Raw genomic sequence first — 22872 nt, 5'->3', positions numbered from 1 at the left:
AATAAACTCATTTTCAACAGACAATCCACATTAATACTATCCGAAACCTAATTCTTAGATTTAAGTCCCAAACACAAAAATATAACCTAAGTCTCCTACATTTTCGATTTTATATGCAAAATCAAAACAAATTCATATATTCACACCAAGGCACAATTAGGCCCTGTTCGTTTAAGATTATGACACCCAATTATGAGTGCCCAACCGATTATTGGAATCAAAATTATGTTTAAATTTGAGTCCAACAATCAGTTTCGCAGTCACGATCGGTTGTAATAATCTGGGCCTCAGTGGGTGACTCACAACAACTTTTAAGTGTGCCAAAAGAGATAGACATAAAACATTAGATTGGAAATTTGAATAGTAGCTAGTCTCTTTTGAATTTTAGAGACAAAATAGAAAATGATAATAACACGTAGTAAAATGATATTTAGAACAAGCTTTCAATATTTTTCTTCCTTTTTTTTTTTTTTTAACACTTGATAAACAGGTTTTCAATTTTGTTGACACATGGAGATAGGAAAATGTGGATATCTATTAGATCTCAACAATTGAGAAATAATCCTCAAAACTAAGCACAAAAGAAACACAAATGTTACGGATCTGTTAATTAAAGGCCAAAAATATAATCATGGGAAATAATAATTCCATAAGCTTCTTAAAATTAAAGAATGCACAACAAATAGATTTTAGAAAATGAAGTGATCTTGAACTCACTAAGATACTTTCATGAAATTTATAATTAGATTAGGAAAAATTCAAGGATGTATCTCTCAGAGACAGCTTGGAGAAAAAAAAATTACACAATTATTGAAGTTCAAAATCATGAGCAATTGAATGTGAAACATTCAACATTATTAGAACTAAATACACTCAGAATTATCCTATTTTGAAGAAATTTTGGAACTCAAATTGAAAAAATGCACTTGAAATATGCAGAGATCCAGAAAATTCAAAAACTTCAGCAAGCAGGAATCCATTCAATTCAATAGGTATAATCCAGTCAAAAATAACCCACAACCTTGATCATGAAACCCTAGATCCAAAAAAAATAAAAAATCATGATCATGAAATCTTTTTAGGCCCCAAAACCATGTCAATTTTTGCTACCATTTTCAGCACACAAGCCATACAAGTACTGCCATATTCAATAAGGGGTTTGAGAGAGAGAGAGAGAGAGAGAGAGAGAGAGAGAGAGCATACCTTAGGCCTTAGCCGTCACCGTCGGATAGGGAAAACTTGATGCCACTACAACAAAACCGGCCTTTCCCTACGGAAAAAACCGTAGGGAAAAGTATCAAACTCCGTAGGGATAGACCTTTCCCTACGGATTTTGCCCATCCCACCTTCCGTAGGCTAGGTGGGGGTAGGGAAAGCCTTTTCCCTACGGATTTTGTGTGCCGTAGGGATATACTACTTTTACCTACGGAATAATCCGTAGGGGAAGTGTTGAACATTCCCTACGTAAATGCATAACGCCGTAGGTAAAGGTGTGTTTATCCCTACTAAATATCCAGAACATCCGTAGGGATAATGTGATTTTCCCTACGGTGTTTCATAAAATCCGTAGTTAAAATGGTGTTTCTCCATACGGAATATATAAAAACTGTAGGTAAAATATTTTTTCCAATTAGTTTTCCTTACTAAAATTTAAAAAACCGTAGGGAAAAGAGGGATTTCCCTACGGATTGGTAAAAAACAAGTAGGCAAAAGGAGTTTTTCCCTACATATTTTCAGGAAAAAAGTAGGAAAAAGGCACTTTTCCCTACAGATAAGTTAAACTCAGCCGTAGCTAAAAGGTTCTTTCCCTGCATAAATGCAAAATAAAATCTGTAGGGATAGACTTCTCAATTTTTTTTTTAAAAATCCATTATAAATAACCATTTCTTGTGACCTATATGATACATGTACTTTCCACAAACAATCTAAACATATTATCAAAATTTCTATTATAACACCCATTTCCCACAACATATAAAAATAAAAAAAAGTTATCTAAATTTAGAATATTTATGAATTCACGATTCGTCCATAGCTAACATCTTATAATTGTTCCATCAATAAAATACTACAATATATGTTCCGAACCACATATCAAAACAAAATACTATATTATTCCCATCCACATAAAAACAAAGTGCCCAACCACATCAAAACAAAATAGTAGCTACATTGTTCCCAACCATATCAAAACAAAATATTATATATTGGTCAACATTCTTTATCTTCTCCTCTCTTCATCATCTTCTTCATCTCCTCTTCATCATCTCGTCAATTCCAATTATCATTTGCGAGTTAACAATTTAACCTACAAACACATACCATGTATAAATGAACAAATGCATATAAAGTAAACCCATTTTAAGAATTTAAATTGCCTTTCAAAACAAATTATACACTTACAAATGCACGAGGCCAAGCAACGTTACTTCCTAAGACATCGCCGATGACTTTAAGTTTTCCATACGATCTTGGCAACTTTGCTTTTCAGGATATACCTCCATTGATCGTTACTTCACACCATCCCTCACCCAATTTTTTTCCCCCTACAATTTGGTTGGGATCTTCACTTTTGAGGAACCCTTTTGCCACAGCATCGCCTTCAAAATTCATCAACTTACAGGGAATACATACATGAATCTGAAAACAATTAAGTCATAAATATGGTGCCCATAAGAACTTCATTCATTCACTAATAAGAACTACCATATATTTAAACTTGGACAAAAAAAAAAAAAATACCTGGTTATTACGATCCTTAGTCTGAGGTGAAGCACGAGGAGTCTTAGCAGCAACAGGAGCGGTATGCTGAATCTGAAAATAATTAAATCATAAATATGGTGCACATAAGAACTTCATTCAATCAGTAATAAGAACTATCATATACTTAAACTTGCATAACAAAAACAATATAAATACCTGGTTATTACGAGCCTTAGTCTGAGGTGAAGAACGAGGAGTCTTAGCAGCAATAGGAGCGGTATGCTGAATCTGAAAATAATTAAATCATAAATATGGTGCACATAAGAACTTCATTTAATCAGTAATAAGAATTATCATGTACTTAAACTTGCATAACAAAAAATATATAAATACCTGGTTATTACGAACCTTAGTCTGAGGTGAAGAACGAGGAGTCTTAGCAGCAACAGGAGCGGTATGCTGAATCTGAAAATAATTAAATCATAAATATGGTGCACATAAGAACTTCATTTAATCAGTAATAAGAACTATCATGTACTTAAACTTGCATAACAAAAAAAATATAAATACCTGGTTATTACGAGCCTTAGTCTGAGGTGAAGAACGAGGAGTCTTAGCAGCAACAGGAGCGGTATGCTGAATCTGAAAATAATTAAATCATAAATATGGTGCACATAAGAACTTCATTCAATCAGTAATAAGAACTATCATGTACTTAAACTTGCACAACAAAAAATATAAATACCTGGTTATTACGAGCCTTAGTCCGAGGTGAAGCACGAGGAGTGTTAGCACCAACAAGAGTGGTATGCCGAGCAATAGGAACATGAAGATTGGTAGGAAGAGCAATTGGAGAATTAGTAGTAGCAGGAACAAAAAGAGGCCTTTGAAGAACAGAGGGAATACTAGAGTCAATAGGAGCGGAAAGGGGAGCAACGTGAGTAGGAAGAACAATATGAGGAGTAATAGGAGGACTGTCCATAGCATTAGGCTGATCAATGCGACTTGCAACAGACGAGTGCAGTTGATTCGGTGAATTATGTTCCCCTCCAATAATACCCTACCATTAATTAATAAAAAAATCATACATTTGTATGCCATATACATAAAAGGAGCGGATATATCACTTCCCAACAAATATAAACCATAATATAACTATGAATACTTACATTTTGCATGAATATGTCTTTCATCTGCCTCATCTCCTCTTTCATCGCGGCTAATTCCTTCTCTAATACCTCACATCTAGACTTACTTGTCTCACGACGGGGTTTTTTCCCCCATAGAGAAGATGGGGTTGGGCCCGGCCCTAAACAACGAACACGACCATGTTTATCCGGACCCAAAGCTTTGCTGAGGATGTCGTCTTTGGAAGCCAGGTTACACTGTGAGATCTCCATTGGTTGTGTTTCCTGAAGCTCGCGTATTTTTGCCTACAATAAGAATGCAAATAAATTGTTAAAGACTGCCTTATCAACAAGTGAGGAATGAAAGTGAACCGTTTGGTATGCACATTATTAACATACAATAGCATCGCTTGAATTTTCAACAAAGGTCCCATCACTGTGAGTATGGGTCATGATCCATAATTCATCCCACCCATATGGTTTCTTCGTCTTTTCCTCCTATCATCAACATAGAAGAAAAATTAAGGTTTATTAATTAAGATCAATTGCAAATTCAAGAAAGAACAAATATTCAAATTAAAAGTTACCATTTCCTCGGTAATAACAGCGAATGCCTTAGATCCACCCGTATGTGGTGTCCAAGACTGATTGCGATTTGAAGTATTTTTTGTGCTTTGAGCCTGCAATATCGAGTTCATAGTCTAATTAGTTGGGAAGGTCACCCTTCCAATATCATTAAGAAAATCACCCTTTCAATAGTTAATTAAGAACTATATAAATACCTTGAACTCATCACTCTTCCAATGTTCCCACAACTTAATGTATTGTGACTCGACAATCTTATTAGGCTGAGGTGGAAAAATCACTTCATCACTTGTTTCATTGAAGTATTTTCTTCTTAGTTGGTACTTGTGGTCCTTCCATTTTTCATTTAATTGGCTCATCGCCCATTCTTTTCCATCTTCTGGAACATCAAACTTTTCCTACATATATCAAAATTAAAAGTGGCATGGTTAAGATATAGTTACAGCATAAGATAAAATAATATATTCACTATAGAAGGATAATCAACTTTATCTCCTAATACATACCAATAATGTACTCCATGCATCCTCTTTATTAGATTCTGGCATATTTTTCCAAGAAAACACGTCAATGGGTAGTAAAGTCCCAGTCTTAGCAATAATACCCAAGAACTTTCCACATTTGCCAGCATTTTTTCCAACTACTTGGTTGTATGCATTTAGTTTCACAGTAAAGCGACCTTCCATCTTGAATAAATAGTCCAATTTTGTGGGTCCTCTCTTTTTCTTACTTTTCGATGAGGTCTCCTCTTGGGGTTCCGATGCCACATGTTGTAAGTCCATTGAGTCATGTTGATGGGATTCCTGGGCTTCGATGACCCCCTCTTCTTGAACCTGTGACATATTTAACTCCCTGCCTCTTTTCATACTGTGAAGCTGTAGTGGACAAAATTCATCATAACAGTATGCATGCTCATTTATCATAATAATGAACCAAGATAACCATAAGAATAAAGAAAAATATGATAATATGTTTTTAAATCACTTACATAAAATGTGGATGGGGATATGAAATGCCTGCTTCCTCCTTGATTATTTTTGTCAATGTAATTGGCCAAGATTCAGTGGTCGAAATCTGTACTAAAAAATCTAAATAGTTCATCAAAATTGGCTCAAAGGAAAAAGAAAATGCAAACAATCGACATATTTCCATAATAAAAAGTGTGCTTAAGTATTCCAATCAATTCCAACAATCAAAACAAGGCAAAAATCGGCGTATTAGAACCAACTGTCATAAACATGTCTTAAGTATCAAACAAGTGTCTTCATTACAAAAAGATATAAACATCGCAACAATATATGCCCCATCTTCACTCCGACGTTTCCCAAATATCTATAAGATCATCAGTAAGTGGTGCCTCGCTCGCATCGACAGTCTCAAAATCATCCCTACATTCTTCCTCTTCTGTATCAAAGAAATCCCTAGGTGTCGTCTTCTTAACCACATACCAATCTATATTTGTGGGATCTTGTACGTAGAAAACTTGATGTACTTGAGCTGCCAACACAAAAGGATCATCCTTGCGACAATGCTTTAAATTGACAAGGGTGAATCCAAGGGGGTCCTTCTTAACACCCCTATCAGCTTGATAGTCAGCCCATTCACATTTGAATAGCAGTGCTTTTCTGCTTCCACAATAGTCTAATTCAAAAATATCTGTCAAAACACCATAGTAACTTTTGTCCGCATGAATGGGGTTTTTGTCTTTTCTACTTGAATAGTTTGGGGTTCTCGCAACCAAAATGACGCCACTATTCTGCGTCCTCCTTTTCCTCTCGAGCATCTTGGTATGAAAACGAAAACCGTTTATGAGACAACCATTGTAGTTCTTTACCCTTGGTGATGGACCACGCGCCAACCACCGAAGATTTTCCGACACTGGCTCATTCCCCTCATCCCGCAACTTCTGAACCTATTAATTAAGCATAACATTTCAATACTATGAAAATTAATTAGGTGCATATTAACATTTGATTACAATGAAACTATTATATTATTTACTTACTTGGCCTTTAAACCATTCCGGAAATTCTGTATTATGAATGCGTTCTATGTCCCATTGTTGGCCACGGGGATGTTGCTCCCGAATGGCATCGATATGTGCACTACATATAAATTGTAAAGATGTCTAAGTTTCAGAGGTGATATAATCGATTCGACAACATTAGATAGATTTGCTAAGTTGAGAAATTAACTCACAGATGGAATTCACTGATCTCATTGCAGTTGTCTAACACATATCTATGTGCTAGTGTCAATGTGGCTTCATCTAGATCATCAATGTTGGGACCACCAAACAAACGACCTGTGTGGGAAAACACACCCCACACATGTTCTTCGGCTACATGCGCCCTATTGTCGTCATTCCTCAATGGTCGGTTGAAACGTGTCTCAACACTCTGCAAGTACCTCGAGCAAAAGGTGAGGCATTCGCCCGCTAGGTACCCTTCTGCAATTGATCCCTCAGGACGACTTCTATTGCGCACATATGACTTTAGCGTGAGGAGGTACCTGTGACGTTACGATATAGATTTATCTTTATTTTAGACGTTGAAACACTACCATTAAAATGACAACTAATAGACTTAATAATATTTACCTCTCGACGGGGTACATCCAGCGGTAGTGTACAGGTCCAGCTAGTTTAGCCTCATATGCTAAATGAATGGGTAAGTGCACCATAATATCAAAAAAACCAGGGGGAAATATAGTCTCGAGACAACAAAGAGTCACGGCAATCTGAGATGATAGTCTTTCGAACTGTTCTCCCGTCGAAACTTTAGAACACAACTCCTTGAAGAAATTACATAAATCAATGAGGACTGAACTGACTTTCTTTGGCAACGTTGGTCGTATAGCTAATGGGAGTAATTGTTGCATCAGAACATGAAAATCGTGGCTCTTTAGTCCTGAAATCTTCAGTGATTCAAGATTGACACATCTTGAAATATTAGCAGCATACCCATCTGGGACCTTCACTCGCTTTAACACTTCGCAAAAAATTTTCTTTTGTTTCCTACTCATCGTGAAGCTATCCCTTGACCTTAGAGACATTTCTTCTAGATCGAGACGAGCTTCTTCAGTGTCCTTTGTTTTTCCTGTAATATTCAACAACGTACCGACCACTTTGTCGCCCACATTCCTCTCAATATGCATCACATCAAGATTGTGAGGCAAAAGAAGAGTTTCCCAATATGGCAACTCAAAGAAGATACTTTTTTTCTTCCACGGTGGGTTTTTCTTCTTCACCCATTTTTTCGGCCCCAGTAATAGTGTAATCTTTGGTAATTTTTTCTTCTTCGGTGAATTTTTATTCTCCGTTGAACTTTTCTTCTTCGGAAATTTTTTCTTCCTCGGCGATTTCTCTTGTCTCTTCCTCTTTTGACCCTTCCCTAATGTGAATTTTAAGCCCTGTAGTTGCTTCAACACATCAGAACCATACAGCCTTCTTGGTGGAGATCTCCATTCTTGTTCACCGTTGAATTGGTTTCTATTTGCTCGAAATTTATGATCTTCTGGTAGAAATCGCCGGTGGCCCATGTAACAAAACTTCCTTCCATGGGTCAACCACTGAGAACATGTGTCAACATTGCAACAAGGACAAGCCTTTTCCCCTTTAGTGCTCCATCCTGACAACATAGCATAAGCGGGAAAATCACTAATAGTCCATAGAAGTGCTGCACGCATTCTAAAAGATTCCTTTCGTGAGTGGTCATAAGTATCCACCCCATGCACCCAAAGTTCCTTAAGCTCTTCAATCAAAGGTTGCAAGTACACATCAATTGCATTACCAGGTGAATGTGGGCCAGGGATAAGCAAAGACATCATCATATAGGGTTGCTTCATACACATCCATGGTGGCAAATTATAAGGAATAAGAATGACGGCCCATGTGCTGTGTGTAATGCTCATGGTCCTGAATGGATTGAACCCGTCGCTTGCTAACCCAAGACGAACATTGCGAGTCTCCAAACTAAACCCTTCATGTTGTACGTCAAAATCTTGCCATGCTGGGGAATCAGCAGGATGTCTTAATACACCGTCTTCCTTCCTGCCCTCATCATGCCATCTCATGTAGGCCGCTGTTTTTGATGACATGAATAGCATCTGAAGCCTTTGTTTCAAAGGGAAATGGCGAAGAACCTTTGCAGGAATTTTCTTTCCTTTCTTGCACGAATCTATTCCCTCATTATCTGAGTTGTTCTCAACCGTTTTCCATCTCGAGATACCACATTTGTAACATGAGGTAAGATTGGCGGTCTCTCTCCAATATAACATACAATCGTTCGGGCATGCATCAATCATGTCGTAATGGAGTCCCAATTCCCGAATGATTTTCTTCGTTTCATACATGTTCTTCGGCAATAATACGCCCTCAGGAAAAGCACGCTTTAACAAATCTAGTAACATGTTGAATGATTTATCACTCCATCCACATAAGCACTTAATGTGAAACAACTCAACTATAAAAGACAACTTCGTAAACATCTTAGAACCAGGGTACAACTCTTGTTCGGCGTCCCTTAACAAATTGTAAAATGAAAGACCTGCTTCATCAACACCCCCCTCCCCTCTATCTTCATTTGTTGGATTTCTACCTTGCATAGCTTCTTGCATGTCATCCAACATCTCATGCATGTCGTCATTCGAATCCTCTTCTTCAACCACACTATTCCGGCTAGTAGAGGTATAATGTGATGATTTTTCTCCATGGAAAACCCAAGTTGTATAATTCTTCATCATTCCCCTCCAAAATAAATGCTCCTTTGCCGTTTTAGCATTCACCCGGTAGGAGCAAACACATCTGGTACATGGGCACAAGATCTTCCCATCAACACAGTTATTGAAAGCATATATTAGAAATTCCTTTATCCCATTCACATATTCAACTGTATTCCTACATAATCCAATAAAACTAGCGTTATCTATAAAAAATTTACAAATTCTATAAACAGGACTTGAAAATTTAACCAAGCGTATGATTCGCGTTATACCTTTTCTTGTTCATCCAACTCTTGTCCATTTCATATATCTTCTAATGGTCAATAAATCTGTTGAAGAAGTATAAAAAGAGAGAAATAAAAAACTACGATCATAAATAGTGCAATAAAGACTCTTTGGACTACACGTTCCTTCAAGAATTCCAATTATAGACATGGATAAAGCATCGTCTTCTAGAACCAAGAACCAACCTCTCTACCGAAACAAACAGGACACAAGTATTTCACAATTCATGGTTTGAGGCCATAACAACACCTTAAAAAGTGCGTCATTTGACTTAGTTCCGCCGCACGCCTTTTCAATTTTTAATGCTAAATGCGTAGGGGAAAAATGGAATGATCCTGAGAGAGATAACTTTTAGCAGATGTTGAGGTAGTCCTATCAGAATGATCTTTGTAGCCAACCAAAGCAACGGCCAAGATTACTGTACATATGTCACATGGAAAGGAATGGCATGGTAGCACAGGAGCTCTGAATTTGAGTGTCAAAGTGATAATGCTATGAGACATGATCATGCCATGGTCATCAAGCTATGAAGAATTGGAACTAAAATAAACAAACTAATATATAAAAAAAATAAACATGTCTCCATGTACACAAATCCAAATATCTGTTAATAAACATCACTCCATGAATAATTAGATTCTCACTAGATGAGCCCTAGCCTCTGGTTAGTTGGACTCTGCAACTCCAATCAGCCCTGAGAAAGGCAAGATAACTTCCCAATTGATTGCCGAAAACACCTCCAATCCCGGCAATCTGACTTTAGCTTGCTGAAATTTCAGCAATCTGACTTGATCGTGGCTTGAAGAAGCCTGAGATTTAGGGCAGTGGATACATGAAACTTGGACCTCTTTGGGTAGCCACAAAGAATCACTTTAGGTCTGTTATGAAAGTGAAAAACTGAAAACAAAACAGCAATGGAAAAAAAGTGATGATTAGTTTTGTGATAAGATGCTATGGTTTTGCTCTTCTAGCCTTCATGGAATCACTTCCAAAATTTGGACAGCGAACATGTGCAAACAAGCAGTAGCTTGCTGCATTAGTTTGGACAGCAACAAGGCAAAATTTCAGAAAGAAATACTTGCTGAAATGTAGAACAATATGATGCACACACGTCTACAGAAACTTCAGCATGTCTAAACTTGCTTGGACCTTTGGGCAGCAACTAAAGTCCATTCTACATGAAATTTGTGTTGTGGATTGGAGTTGGAAGCTAGAGGGAAAGTGCAATTATTTTGCACTTTTTTGGTGCCAATACAGAGCAAGCAATTACAAGAAACTCCGAGAGGAAAGCTACTTACACAAGGTGTGACATGATCAACTATTGCTTGCTCAACTATTGTTCTAATGCTTCTATTAGAATCGGACAATATCTACACAGTGGGGTCGGGGTGTGACATGATCAACTATTGTTCTAATGCTTCTTTCGGTTTAAAAGTTCAAAGAGGCGCATGTACAAGAACCATTCAATTTGTCAACGAGGAACTTGCATGTGAATCCATTGATTGAAAGATCCCTTGATTGAAAGAAACATGATATTCAGAGAGGTTCACATTCCTGAAATAAACTCAGACGGTGAAGCTTGACTTGTTATAATGGCTCCCACCAGAATTGCATGTAGACAACTTAGATTTGTAGGTATTTTCAGATTCCACTAACTGAAGAATTCAGTGAGCATCAAAGTGCAGCAAAACAAAGCCATAAGTACCCAGCTCAGGCAGCCAAATTGGGCCTCATTGTTTGTCAGCCAAGAATAAATCAATGTTATTTCTAGTTTAGGGGTGTGGACCCCGATCCTGAGGACGGTGCCGAGGGACGCGAGATCCCCACAGCGATCCTCTAAGATCTCCACAATGGAAGAGAGCTCTACCAGGGAACTCTCGAAACGGATGCCACCCTCACAGCATAGCATGAGTGGCGATATAAAAGGAAAGAGATACATCCTGATCCGGAGCCAGGGCTCGAAACCAAGATATATCTAAAAATAACTCAGAGTCGCCATCCATGGACACGCCATGGAACCAAAACAAATGCTCTGTTTGCAATGGATAACCAGAGATACAGAAGGTCCGTGCCTGATGACGAATGGAGAAGGTCCGAAGAGCGCCCCCAATTCGCCCGAGTGCGAACACTTGGTCTCTTATGCCATTTATTATTAACCTCGAAGAGTTTTGGGCGAAAATCATATGAAATGGGAACACACATCTCCGAGAAAACGTCTATCTAATCATGCATGTCTCGGAGATGAAAATAAGCACACACAAAAGAACCGAAATAAATGTCACCTAATGACAACTAGGTTATGAGTGACATGCCTAACAGGTGTCTAAGTTCTGATGGACAAACACATGCATGCTACAGCTAAAGGTATCGGTCTGCACAAGAAAGTAAGAAAACACATCAAAAGAAATACAATAACTACACAACAAATCCTAAGACTCTAAATTATTAGCCCGAGTCCTCGGATGGTCTGGTATTCATCCAAAGAAGCCTACGTATCCCCGCCTCCACGAGAATCAAGGCAACGTAGTTCTTCGCACCTATTCTAAGCTAGGATGCCTAAGACACCTAGACCTCTATCCTAGACTCGATCTAAAAGACCGGACTATTTATTAAAGTTTATTGTGCGATTATTTAAATTCCAAATGGATTGTATATTTTAGGACACCCTATATGCCCTAACTAAATGCAAGTTAGCCCTAAGCTAATGCAGGTAGTTCCTACAACCTATGAGTAACTAGGCTGTGTGTCCTAAGGAAAACAATGGGATCAACTAACGCATCCTAGACCTAGTCATCAGTCGGCGATGTGAATCGCCAACTGACCGGACGGAGGCGCTCCTATAACTCTAGGACAAACCCCTAACTCTAAAACAAACACAAACAAGCACACAACAAATCCAAGACAAACTCCCTAACTATAAAACTCTCTATCTAGGACAAACTCCTAACTCTAGAGGAAGATCTTGTTGAAAACAAGGCTTTGAAGAAAAAAAGGGTTAAAGCATTTATTTACAAAGTTTGGCTGGACCTGAGATAAGAATCTCAAGCTGCACTACGTACCTCGTGGAAGAGGATCAAGCCAACGTAGTTCGAAACGAACTCTCAAACTACGCTTCTAAAAGAAACACTCAACACTTTATATATATTTTTTTAAGGTTTTTTATATTTTTAAATGTTTTTGATATTTTTAAAGTTTTCAAATGTTTTTGAGTTTTAAATTTCTAATGTTTTTGGATTTTAAAGCTTTTCCAATACTCTAAACCTTTAAATGTTTTCAATCTTAAAGGGAACACGCAAGAACAACCACAAACTAGGGCAAAGCCCTAAATCCAAAAGGGGAAACCCCGAACAAGCAACTAACGCCTCAAAGAGACGAACCACAACAAGAAAGATAGCGCCCCAAGAAGAGAGAAAACGATCCAAGATCCCAAGCAAGCAAAGCTCTAACAAGACTGAGTTAGTCTCTAATCAAAGTGAAGAAAAAAGTTATCAAATAAACTCAGATTTCCATTCAATTATTATAAAAATAAATCAAGTGTTAAGCAAAGAAGAATTTTCAATTAAAAAAAATACACAACCTATAGCAATCATAAAATGATAAACAACATAAATTAGTCCAGACCAGCCGCTGGATAGCCTAATAAAGCAAAAACAATATCAAACACTTCTATGCCCAACCACAAACACCACCCCAATATGGGGATGAAATCAGATGATGCTAAAGTAATCATCTGATATCATAATACACATGTTATTATTTCTAATCCCGCCTTGAAATCAGACAGTACTCATGTCGATAATATCGAATAGAGTAGTCATCTGATCTCCTTCTTTCCTAAAACAATTTATTTAAATAAAATTAAACAAATATGATAAGCTTCAAGATAATCTCACCTGAATAATCCATTCATCACCATCTTCAAAACCTAACTCAAAGCTTAGTATATGAAGAGTATTAGATTTTCAACAGATTATACGAACACATTAAATGATATTTCCAATTTGTACAAATTTTAATACATAACAGGGCATCAACCTGTGCAGATTCAAATGTAAAAACTGTGAGAGTGAAATATAAACAGATTTGTGCCAACAGTGGGGCCGAAATGTGAACTTATTTGTACCAAGCAAATGGGTTAAAATATGGACTTATTCGTACACAACAGGGGACAACAAGGTGTGAATAGATTATGTGCATCACTTAAGACAGATTTATGCAACTCAAAGACCGACACAGTGTAACTGAGACTGAAATAAAAGACTGATATTTATCAATATGAGACGATCAGTTATGATAGTAAAAACACCTTTAGCTTATACAATTATTAAACATAGCAATGCCCGTTTTATCAGCTAAATCAATGACATGAACTGCCCATTTTATCAGCTAAATCAATGACATGAACTAACCTATTATAGCTTCAAGAGATGTAGCTTCAAATCACAATCGGCCAAACCAATATGCTAACTGAATGCAAAGCCACTATTTTGCATCCAAAGATATTTGGTGCAACAAACCAAAACCATGAGCAAATCACATGTTCATCAATTGTCTCCCAATTCAAAATAGAATTATATGAGGAAGAAGCAAAAACAAATATAATAGAACAAAGAGCACTAAGAGTGAAATGAAAGAAGGGAGTAGAGGAGTTACTGGATTAAAGTTGATAGTGGCCGGAGCCAGATTGCAGTATGGTGCGAGCTTACCGGATTTTTAGGCGAGTGACCGGAATTTGGATGAATGGAGTACGGATCTATCAATCGAAGTTGATGTCGGCCTGCTCTTCAGATCTCCCCTTTTCTGCTCAGCTTCCTCTTTCAAACCCTCTCTCTCGCTCTCCTCTGGAATTTGAAGGGATGAAAGTGGATTTAAGGGAAGTGATGGAGGTGGTCGGAGATGGAGGTTGGATGAATGATCGGAGTTGCAGAGGCTGGGTGGCTGTGGAGGAGGTGGAATGGCCGGTGGTGGTGGTCTGTCGGATTCCGGCAAGCTTGCCGGAATCAATGGAGATGTTGGTTATGGGAGTGGAAGATGGGTTGCAAAGAAAATGGGTTTTAGACTTAAGAAAATCAGGGAGATGGGTTCGGTGGCTGGGTTTTGGGGGTTTTATTTTCTTCTTTTTTTCGAAGTGGGGTTTTTGCTCAAAAATGGGTTTCGGGTAAAGATGGGGATGGAGAGGGGTTTGGAGGTAAAAATAAGGGGGATAGAATGGGGGAGGTAGTGGCTCGGATTCCGGTGGGTTGTTGGCCGGAGATGGGGTCGGAGGTGTAGTTGCAGAGGACGGGTTTTGAAGAAAAGGGGTTGCGGCTAGTGGAGGTTGATGGTGGCGGTGGAGATAGAATTGAACAGGAGGAAATGGGTATGGTCGGTGGGGTAGATGATAGAAAAGGGGAATAAATGGGGTTTGCTGGAAAAAAAATGGTGGTAGATGGAAGATGGGTTTGCAGAAAAAAGAAAAGAAAAAGGGTGTGGGAAGGTAGTGGTGGGTATGTTGCAGATTTGAGGTGGAGGTTGGGCGATGGTGGTTGGGCGATGGCCGGCCAGTGATGGGGATGGTGACCGAGAACAATGGAGGAACGTTTGGTTTTTCAAAAATGGGTTTTGGGGAAAAAGTCTGAGATAGAGAAGAGGGTTTGGGTGGTGGCTGATTTGGGTAGGGGGAAGAAGGAGGTGGAGAATGGTGGTCCGAATCCGTGGTGGTGGAGGCGGATTGTGGGAGTGAAGGTGGAAATGGGTTGCAGAAATGGGATGGAGGTGGTGACCGAGCGGAGCTCCGGCCGGAGATGGGGATGGTGGTCGGAGGGCCGGAGAAGATGGCGCTGGTCGGAGGGAGATGGGGGCTTTGGAGGTGGAGATGGGAGGTGGCTGCAACTGCCTCTCTTCTTCTCCCTCTCTCTGCAGCTGCTCTTCTCCTTTCTGTCGAAATGGCCTCCTCCTAAACCCTAATTCGATGGGGGGGCTTGTAGAGAGAAGTGGTAGATTCGCACCCCCCCTATTCTCCATGGACAGCCACCTATAATGTATTTATGACTCTCTTTTATATTTAACGGGGTAGCCCAGGGTAAAACCAAGCCCAGGGGAAAATGATATCCTTAACCCCATTTCTTCTATGGGCAACCCCTGCTATGATGACACACTCCCCTACTGCATAGTGAAATTACACCATTAACACAAACCCGGCTTGTTTATTGGGCAATTTCCATCGGCTTCTAATGAAAATTTACGGACACTTTATTAGAGTTCTAACTATGCTAAAATGAAATTTGGGACTCTAGAGCACACATTTAAAAGAAATTTATTCAAAAATTACGCATTTGAGGTTCGGGTTTCGAAAATTTATTTAATTTTAGGAAATTAAGGTCCGGTCAAAATGGGGTGTCTACAGATGCCCCTCTTTGGCAGAGTGTGCTTGTCACACGAATGACAAAGCTGACAAGACAACACATTTTGATCGACCCAAAAAACAAAGTAAAGCAAATTTTTGGGTTTTGATTTTGAAACACAAAGGTAAACCGGCCAAAAAGACTCTTAAGAAAACTCTAAAAACTGCAAGCAATAGGGAGATAGTATCTCTCTGACCCTTAACTCTGCAAGTGGTATATCTCAATGAGATGGCCTCTCTTGAAACTCTTAACTCGACAAAACATATCATACTGGTGAAACTGCTTTCCACCTCAGGCATTCAAAATGATGGGGAAACTGCTTTCAAATAAGCATTCTAGATCAAACGAAACTACTTTTCTCTCAAACAATCAAAAACAAAAGGAAACTACTTTTCCGACAAATAACATAAACACGAGAAACTACTTTTCTCCAAAATCTATTTCTTTGAGAAACTACTTTTCTCCAAAAACCACATCTGAGAAACTACTTTTCTCTAAAACTCTATCCAATGAGAAACTACTTTTCTCTCCAAAACTCTGCCTTTGAGAAACTACTTTTCTCTTCCAAAATCTTCAAATAATTGAGAAACTACTTTTCTCTCCAAAAACTTCAAATAATTGAGAAACTACTTTTCTCCTCAAAACTCTATTTTCGAGAAACTACTTTTCTCTTCAAAAACCTCAAATAATTGAGAAACTACTTTTCTCTTCTAAAAATCTTCAAATAATCGAGAAACTACTTTTCTCTTCAAAACCTTCAAATCAAAGGGGAAACTACTTCTCGCCCAATCTCAAAATGAACGGTGAAACTACTTTTCACCCAATCTTCCAAACAACGGGGAAACTACTTCTCGCCCGATCTTAAAACCCACGGGGAAACTACTTCTCGCCCGATCTTCCAAACAACGGGGAAACTACTTCTCGCCCGATTTTCAAATCCACGGGGAAACTACTTCTCGCCCGATCTTCCAAATAACGGGGAAACTACTTCTCGCCCGAACTTCAAATCCACGGGGAAACTACTTCTCGCCCGATCTTCCAAATAACGGGGAAACTACTTCTCGCCCGATCTTCCAAACAACGGGGAAACTACTTCTCGCCCGATCTTAAAAACCACGGGGAAACTACTTCTCGCCCGATCTTCCAAATAACGGGGAAACTACTTCTCGCCCGAACTTCAAATCCACGGGGAAACTACTTCTCGCCCGATCTTCCAAATAACGGGGAAACTACTTCTCGCCCGATCTTCCAAATAATGGGGAAACTACTTTTCGCCCAATCTTCCAAACAACGGGAAAACTACTTCTCGCCTGATTTTCAAATCCACGGCGAAACTACTTTTCACCAAGCAACAAATAAACAGGCCACTACTTGGCACCTCACTGATTAACAATCAAAAGATTTTTTTTTCTTCTTAAAAAAATAAAAATAAAAATAAAAATAAAAATAAAAATAAAAAATGCCCCTTGCTTGGGTTTAACAAAGAAAAAGATTTTTTTTGGCCCAAAGGGCTTGCAAACATGATTGATAGGTTTATCGATCTTATATCGAGTTCATTGATAGCATAGCTATCTCCTGCCGAGAATAAGTGGGAGTGCATGATCATTACTGAAGACCAGACTCGAAAAACTTGATGGGATTTTTGGATATTGACTCTTTTAAAGAGAGGAAAAGCATTCTGCTAAGATTTGAAAACTGCAAGAGCAGGAATTCTAGACTCCGCTGGGTACTAGATTTTCTGGAACATTAACTCTTTCAAAGAATGAGTTCAATTTATGAAATTGATTCAAGAGAGCGTTCAAGCTTCTCTTGCTTCTATTTGCTGAAAATATTTATCTCAATTATCTTGAATTTGATATCTTTTATGACGCAAGTCATAAAAGATGGCCCTAGTATGATGTACTTCCATGACAGGATTCATAAGAGAGTAAAATCAGGGTAGGCAAGAAAGCTTGAGCTTGCATGGGTTCTTTCTTTGGTATATAAGCAAAAGGGTATCCACAATGGATGAGTCTGAGAATTTCTTTTTCTTTCATTGCTCACTACTTGAGGCTTTGATGCATCCGGCAAGTTTGGAACAAAATGTCTCTTGCCCTTTCCTTGATTTCTAAACCAGGATCTACTCTGAATTTCTTCATATTTCAAAAGGTATACTCTCGCTCTTCCAGTGCCAAACACTTCGGACATTGAGAGAGAAAAAATAATAAAAATAAGAGAAAGACTTCCAAAGACTCAATCAAAGAAGACTCAAATTTCTCAAGGGACTTGACTCACTTTTGATTCACCCTTAGATAAAATGTGTTATCTTATTATGGTAAGGCTAGCCACTCTTAGAGTACTCTCGAAAACCATGTCAAGAGGCTCTAGTTTCCTCCATCGGGATTTCTGTCATGGTTATTACCCCTTTGGGTTGCTCGGTTTTAATGCCCCTAGTTTGAAAGGATATCAAAGTAAGTCTTGTCGACATGACTCGGATTCCAGGATCGTGCCCTGTGTAGAGGTTGCTTCTCTGTCTCCTTGATTTCTCTTTTCGAAAGAAGTCAAAACTAATGCCCTTCCAATTTTCGGTCTAAAAGACCACTTGTTTCAACTTTTGCTTGTTTCACCAGAAAGACTTTCTAGGAATGCTTGGGATCAAAAGGGTGGGATATTTAAAGTTCAAACGATTTGGACCGAATCTGGTCTAGCCAGACTACCTACGTACCCCAAAAACGGAGGATCAGATCCGCGTAATTCGCTTTGGTGTTTTTCAAAGAATGGTTTAGCATTTAGCTTCAAAATTTTGAAAGGGATTTTATCCCAAGGTTTGACCGAACTTGAATTAATCAAGTTGCCTACGTACCCCTGAAGAGTTAGGGATCAGGTCCGACGTAGTTCGGGTGCATAAAATGCCCCGGGTTTATAAAATGGTTAGAAAAAATATGGTTTGATTTGACTTTTTGGCCCAAAGGGTTTACAAATGGATTTTAAAACATTAGGATTTTGGCTATAAAAGTTCAGACTATCAAGGATGGCCTCCTGGTATATTTGGCGTACAAGCTCTTTTGCTTAAGATTCAAAGACTTAAAATTTTTTTGGAATCTGACGGCATGTCAGGCAAAACTTCAACCGCTGCGCTCCACTCCCATCTCGAAGATCTTGAATTTATGCTCAAGATTCCACAACTCCTTGTCTCTTTCTTCTTTTTTTTTCCTTTTTTTTTTCTCTTTTTTTTTTCTTTTTCTTAGGGCTCAAATTTATCATACAACTTCCTCGCCCGAAAATCTTCTCTCAATATTTCATCAGCTCCATAGGATGTCTGATGTTTCACTCTTTAAAAAATTTCTCTTCAACTGGATGTCTAAAGACAATGAAGTCTTGCTTTGCTCAACGACAGGGCATTCCCCTGGTTTATCCTTATAGGATCAAGCAAGACTACCTCAAACCCCTCTAAACAGGTTTATCAATTCTTTGCGCTTCTCGGGAGATAAAGTTTTGCCACTCCATCTTTCCCGAGTTTCGGATTTCGATACCACTATTAATGACTTCGATTTCTTCTTTAAGTGGCTATGCTCGACGCTCTTCCTCTCGTTTGACCATCTTTCAGATCTCGAGGTGAATTTCGTCTGCATTCTCATCCGAAAAGGGTGTCTTTAGTTGTTTTAAGCATTAAATCCAAGAGTGAATCATAAACATTGAAGATACAGAACCAAATGCTATATTGAATTGAAGACTTTAAAGTACATAGATGACTCACAGACACGCCTCTATGAGCTTTACATTTGATTTGACAGAAAATAGAACACTGACTCTGAACACTAAAGACTTAACAAACACGAAACACATTCTTTCTTTTTTTCTTTTTTTTTTTCTTTTTTTTTTTTTTTTACAAGACTCCCTAACCTTCAACACAGGAGTTGGTAAACACTTAACAAAAATTGAATCTTGAAACAAGATACTTGACACATGACTCTTGAAACATAACAGTTGAACAGAGGCGAGGACTTGGCACTGAAGTTCACAAGTAGCACGCCTTCCTCCATGATAATGCTGGCTAAGGAGTTCGACCCTGGTTCAGAAACCTTGGAAAGGGTGGTCCTCTGAAGTCCTGTTGACTTGGCCCAAATTGTCTTTGAAAACTGGCTGGTGACATCACCTTCTCTGCCTGAACATTCTCAAGATATTCAAACTCTGACATTTTTTCTTTTCCCTTCAACTTATTCTCTGGCTCTGGAGTGACATAAGTGACGGGATCTCTGGGAGGTTGAATAGTTCTTTCAAACGCCTGGTTCACAAAAGCATAGATTTCAGCAAGAGCAGAAGAGTCTTTCTCTATCCGGCTCTGGATTGCATGTTTCAAAGCTAAACAATTCTCTGTCAGGTGACCCGGGCCTCTATGATACTCACAGTATTGATCCATCCTCCAATTGTTGGGGAATGGTACAGGCACAGGTTTAATATCTGGAAGCCTCAAACAACCTTCACTGACCCATTTCTTCATGATGACTATAAGAGAACAAGGCATTTGAGTGAATTCTCTTTCTCGTTTCTGACCCATCTTTTCTTCCTCTATCACTGGCCTCTTTAAAGGTTGGTGAGAAGGTCCAACATTCTTAACCTCCCTCGGAGCAATGAAAGCCTGCTTAAGAGGTTGTCGAGAAGGTCTAACACTTCTAACTTCCTTCGGAGCAATGTAAGGCTTTTTCCCATTATGCAAATCAACATATCTATCAAGGATTAAACTCTGAACAGAGGCCTCTTCTGTCATAGTACCCATATCAACAAGTTGCTTCGGAGCAGAGTCACATTTAATAAACAAGTGCTGCATTTGAATTTTCATCTCTCTTACTTCCTCAGTTAGCATAGCCACCTGACCAAAGAGCTTGACCATCCAGTTTTCCATTCTGACAAGTGTAGTCCTCTCAACAGATTCTTCTACAGATCGAGTGCCGGATGGGACAAGTGGCGTCTCAGAAATAGGGCGAATAAGGGATGCAGGATCCAAGATTGCTCCTTCAGTAGAAATGACATTTATCGAAGCTAGCGGAGAGACAGCATGCGCATCGAAAGGCTCTTCAATAGTGAGCTTGTCTTCATCGATCATATCTTGCACTTTATGCTTCAGAGTATAACATTTATCAGTCGTATGGCCCGAACCACGATGATATGCACAAAATAAATTCTTTCTCCAATTCTTAGGCAGAGGATTAGGTAGGACTCTTTGTTCAGGCAATTCAATCTTGTTGTCCTTGATCAATCTCCTAAGAATGTAGGATAACGAGCAAGGAAGCGGAGTAAATTTTCTTGTTTTCTTTTCTGCTGATTCTTCCCCTTCCAATACTGTTTTGACTGGAGTCCTAACAGAATTGACATTATGTACCTCCTTTGACTCGACCATAGGTCTTTTCCCCTCTGTGGTATCAGATAAAGTCTTGGACCTCAGGCCTTTTACCAAAGCATCTTCAGTTTGAGTTCCCGTCTTTATCAGATGATCAAAACTTGTGTAGTGCTGAGGTGCCATGAAATGAAAATATTCGGGGGATAGGCTCTTTACTACCAGCTTGATTTGATCTGCCTCTGAGAGTGCTTGACTCAATTGCGCTAACTTTCTTTTCCATCGCCGGATAAAAGAGGTAAAGGTCTCCTGCGGACCTTGTTTCAACTGCTTCAAATCCCTCTTCGTAACCTCTATCCCGTCCTCCATCGAAAATTGTTCGACAAGTTTGTTTGCTATGGCCTCCATAGTTCTGACTTCTTCGGGTTTCAAGCGCAAGAACCACTGTTTTGCAATTCCCACAAGGGACACAGGGAATAGTTGTGCCATCTGCTCGGGGTTGAGTCCATGTTGTTGGGAAAGTCTTATGAACCATCCTACATGACCCCGAGGACACCCAGTCCCATCATATTTATCATAGTCAGGGGTTTTGAATTTGGGTGGCAGAATAGCCTCAGGAGGTATCATAAACTCAGAAATATCGAACTTCTTTGGTCCCTGAAATTTCATATTCTCTACATCTTGAGCCAACTTTCTGAACTTGTCGTACATCTCCTTCTCTAACTTGTCATACATATCTTTCTCTTTACTGACCACAGGTACACCATATTCTTCAGCATATTGCTCATCTTCTAAATTGACTTCAAATGGCGAAACGGTTGGTCTGTTCGAATTTGGAGACGCAACTCGAGGAGATTGGGGTATTGGCTCTCTAGAATTGGGGGCCTTGTCAGTACTTTGAACTTTTAAATGGGTCATCTCTTCCTTCATGCTCGCCATGTCGCGAGTAAGATTTTTCAGCATCTCTTGAATAGCTATCATAGGATCAACTGGGTCAGCCATTGGATGAACCTCCGATAATTCAAATAGCTCAGACAAAGAGAGTAAAGGTATTCTCGATGTAATGAGAGGATCAACTGAGTCTAGATATCGAAGATGATCTAGACCAAGCAGGTTTGGCTAAGATTGTCTTTTTAGGAACAGTGATTTGCACTCTTTAGAATCCTGAAATGGAGGTTAAAACACTAGGTTAAATGGATGATAACAGAGATAAAATATCTTGTACTAATAGAGGCAAAAACAGTCTTGAACATGTTTGAATTACAAAACAGGTAAGTCAATCTATGAAGGTCAAGGAAAGGTAGGCACTGATAACATGACCTACACCAACAGGATCTCAAGGAATCTTCAATTTATCCCTTTAAGTCTTTTTGGAATATGACTGCTCTCTTTTGGGGTATGAAAAAGTTAAGAATGATAAACACCCCTAAACTAAATGAGTTTGGACCTCAACAACAGTTATGCACTCGCGACAGATAGGCAAGATTTAGCTAATCCATCAATGATCATGATATAAGAAAGGTAAATCCATGACGGAAAATATGAATCAATTATATGCACAAAAGATCAAAAAAATAGATTATGACAAAAGTCAAGAATCTGATGATAATCCACAAATGGATAAATAAGAATAAATAAAAAAGATCACGATACAACAAACTCATGGTCTATCCCTGACTTTGAAGAATAGCAGTTATGCTCAAAATGTTCCCGGTAAAATCCGGCAGCATAACGGCTATACAAGAAGATCGAG

At 38.8% G+C, this 22872-nt stretch overlaps 2 protein-coding genes across 2 annotated transcripts; both read right to left on the bottom strand.

Annotated features, from left to right (window-relative positions):
• Positions 1-2479: 2479 nt before the first annotated feature.
• On the bottom strand, positions 2480-5257 carry LOC143850077 (uncharacterized). The gene is made up of 11 exons (XM_077359390.1): positions 4922-5257; positions 4613-4813; positions 4418-4510; positions 4230-4328; positions 3873-4136; positions 3449-3763; positions 3274-3345; positions 3097-3168; positions 2920-2991; positions 2743-2814; positions 2480-2640 (listed from the first exon to the last, which is right to left on the bottom strand). Exons 1-11 carry the CDS (start codon positions 5255-5257, stop codon positions 2488-2490), a joined length of 1749 nt encoding a protein of 582 aa, XP_077215505.1. The 3' UTR covers positions 2480-2487.
• A 467-nt stretch (positions 5258-5724) lies between these two features.
• On the bottom strand, positions 5725-22121 carry LOC143850076 (uncharacterized). The gene is made up of 5 exons (XM_077359389.1): positions 21562-22121; positions 7015-9312; positions 6615-6926; positions 6421-6520; positions 5725-6327 (listed from the first exon to the last, which is right to left on the bottom strand). Exons 1-5 carry the CDS (start codon positions 22119-22121, stop codon positions 5725-5727), a joined length of 3873 nt encoding a protein of 1290 aa, XP_077215504.1.
• Between the last annotated feature and the right edge of the window lie 751 nt (positions 22122-22872).

The sequence above is a fragment of the Tasmannia lanceolata genome, unplaced genomic scaffold (assembly GCF_043159265.1).
Source record: "Tasmannia lanceolata isolate RefF3 unplaced genomic scaffold, GAP_Taslan_0.1 ptg000018l, whole genome shotgun sequence".
Classification (NCBI taxonomy): domain Eukaryota; kingdom Viridiplantae; phylum Streptophyta; class Magnoliopsida; order Canellales; family Winteraceae; genus Tasmannia; species Tasmannia lanceolata.
This window is presented reverse-complemented; position numbering and strand designations above follow the sequence as displayed.

Coding starts and splice junctions, on each gene's coding strand:
- LOC143850077 (XM_077359390.1), bottom strand. CDS start 5,257: ATGTCACAGGTTCAAGAAGAGGGGGTCATCGAAGCCCAGGAATCCCAT. Junction 4,329..4,417: donor CTGTTATTACCGAGGAAATG/GTAACTTTTAAT, acceptor TGTTGATGATAG/GAGGAAAAGACGAAGAAACC. Junction 3,764..3,872: donor AAGACATATTCATGCAAAAT/GTAAGTATTCAT, acceptor AATTAATGGTAG/GGTATTATTGGAGGGGAACA.
- LOC143850076 (XM_077359389.1), bottom strand. CDS start 22,121: ATGGCTGACCCAGTTGATCCTATGATAGCTATTCAAGAGATGCTGAAA. Junction 9,313..21,561: donor GTGGGAATTGCAAAACAGTG/GTTCTTGCGCTT, acceptor TGGATTATGTAG/GAATACAGTTGAATATGTGA. Junction 6,927..7,014: donor TGGATGTACCCCGTCGAGAG/GTAAATATTATT, acceptor GTAACGTCACAG/GTACCTCCTCACGCTAAAGT.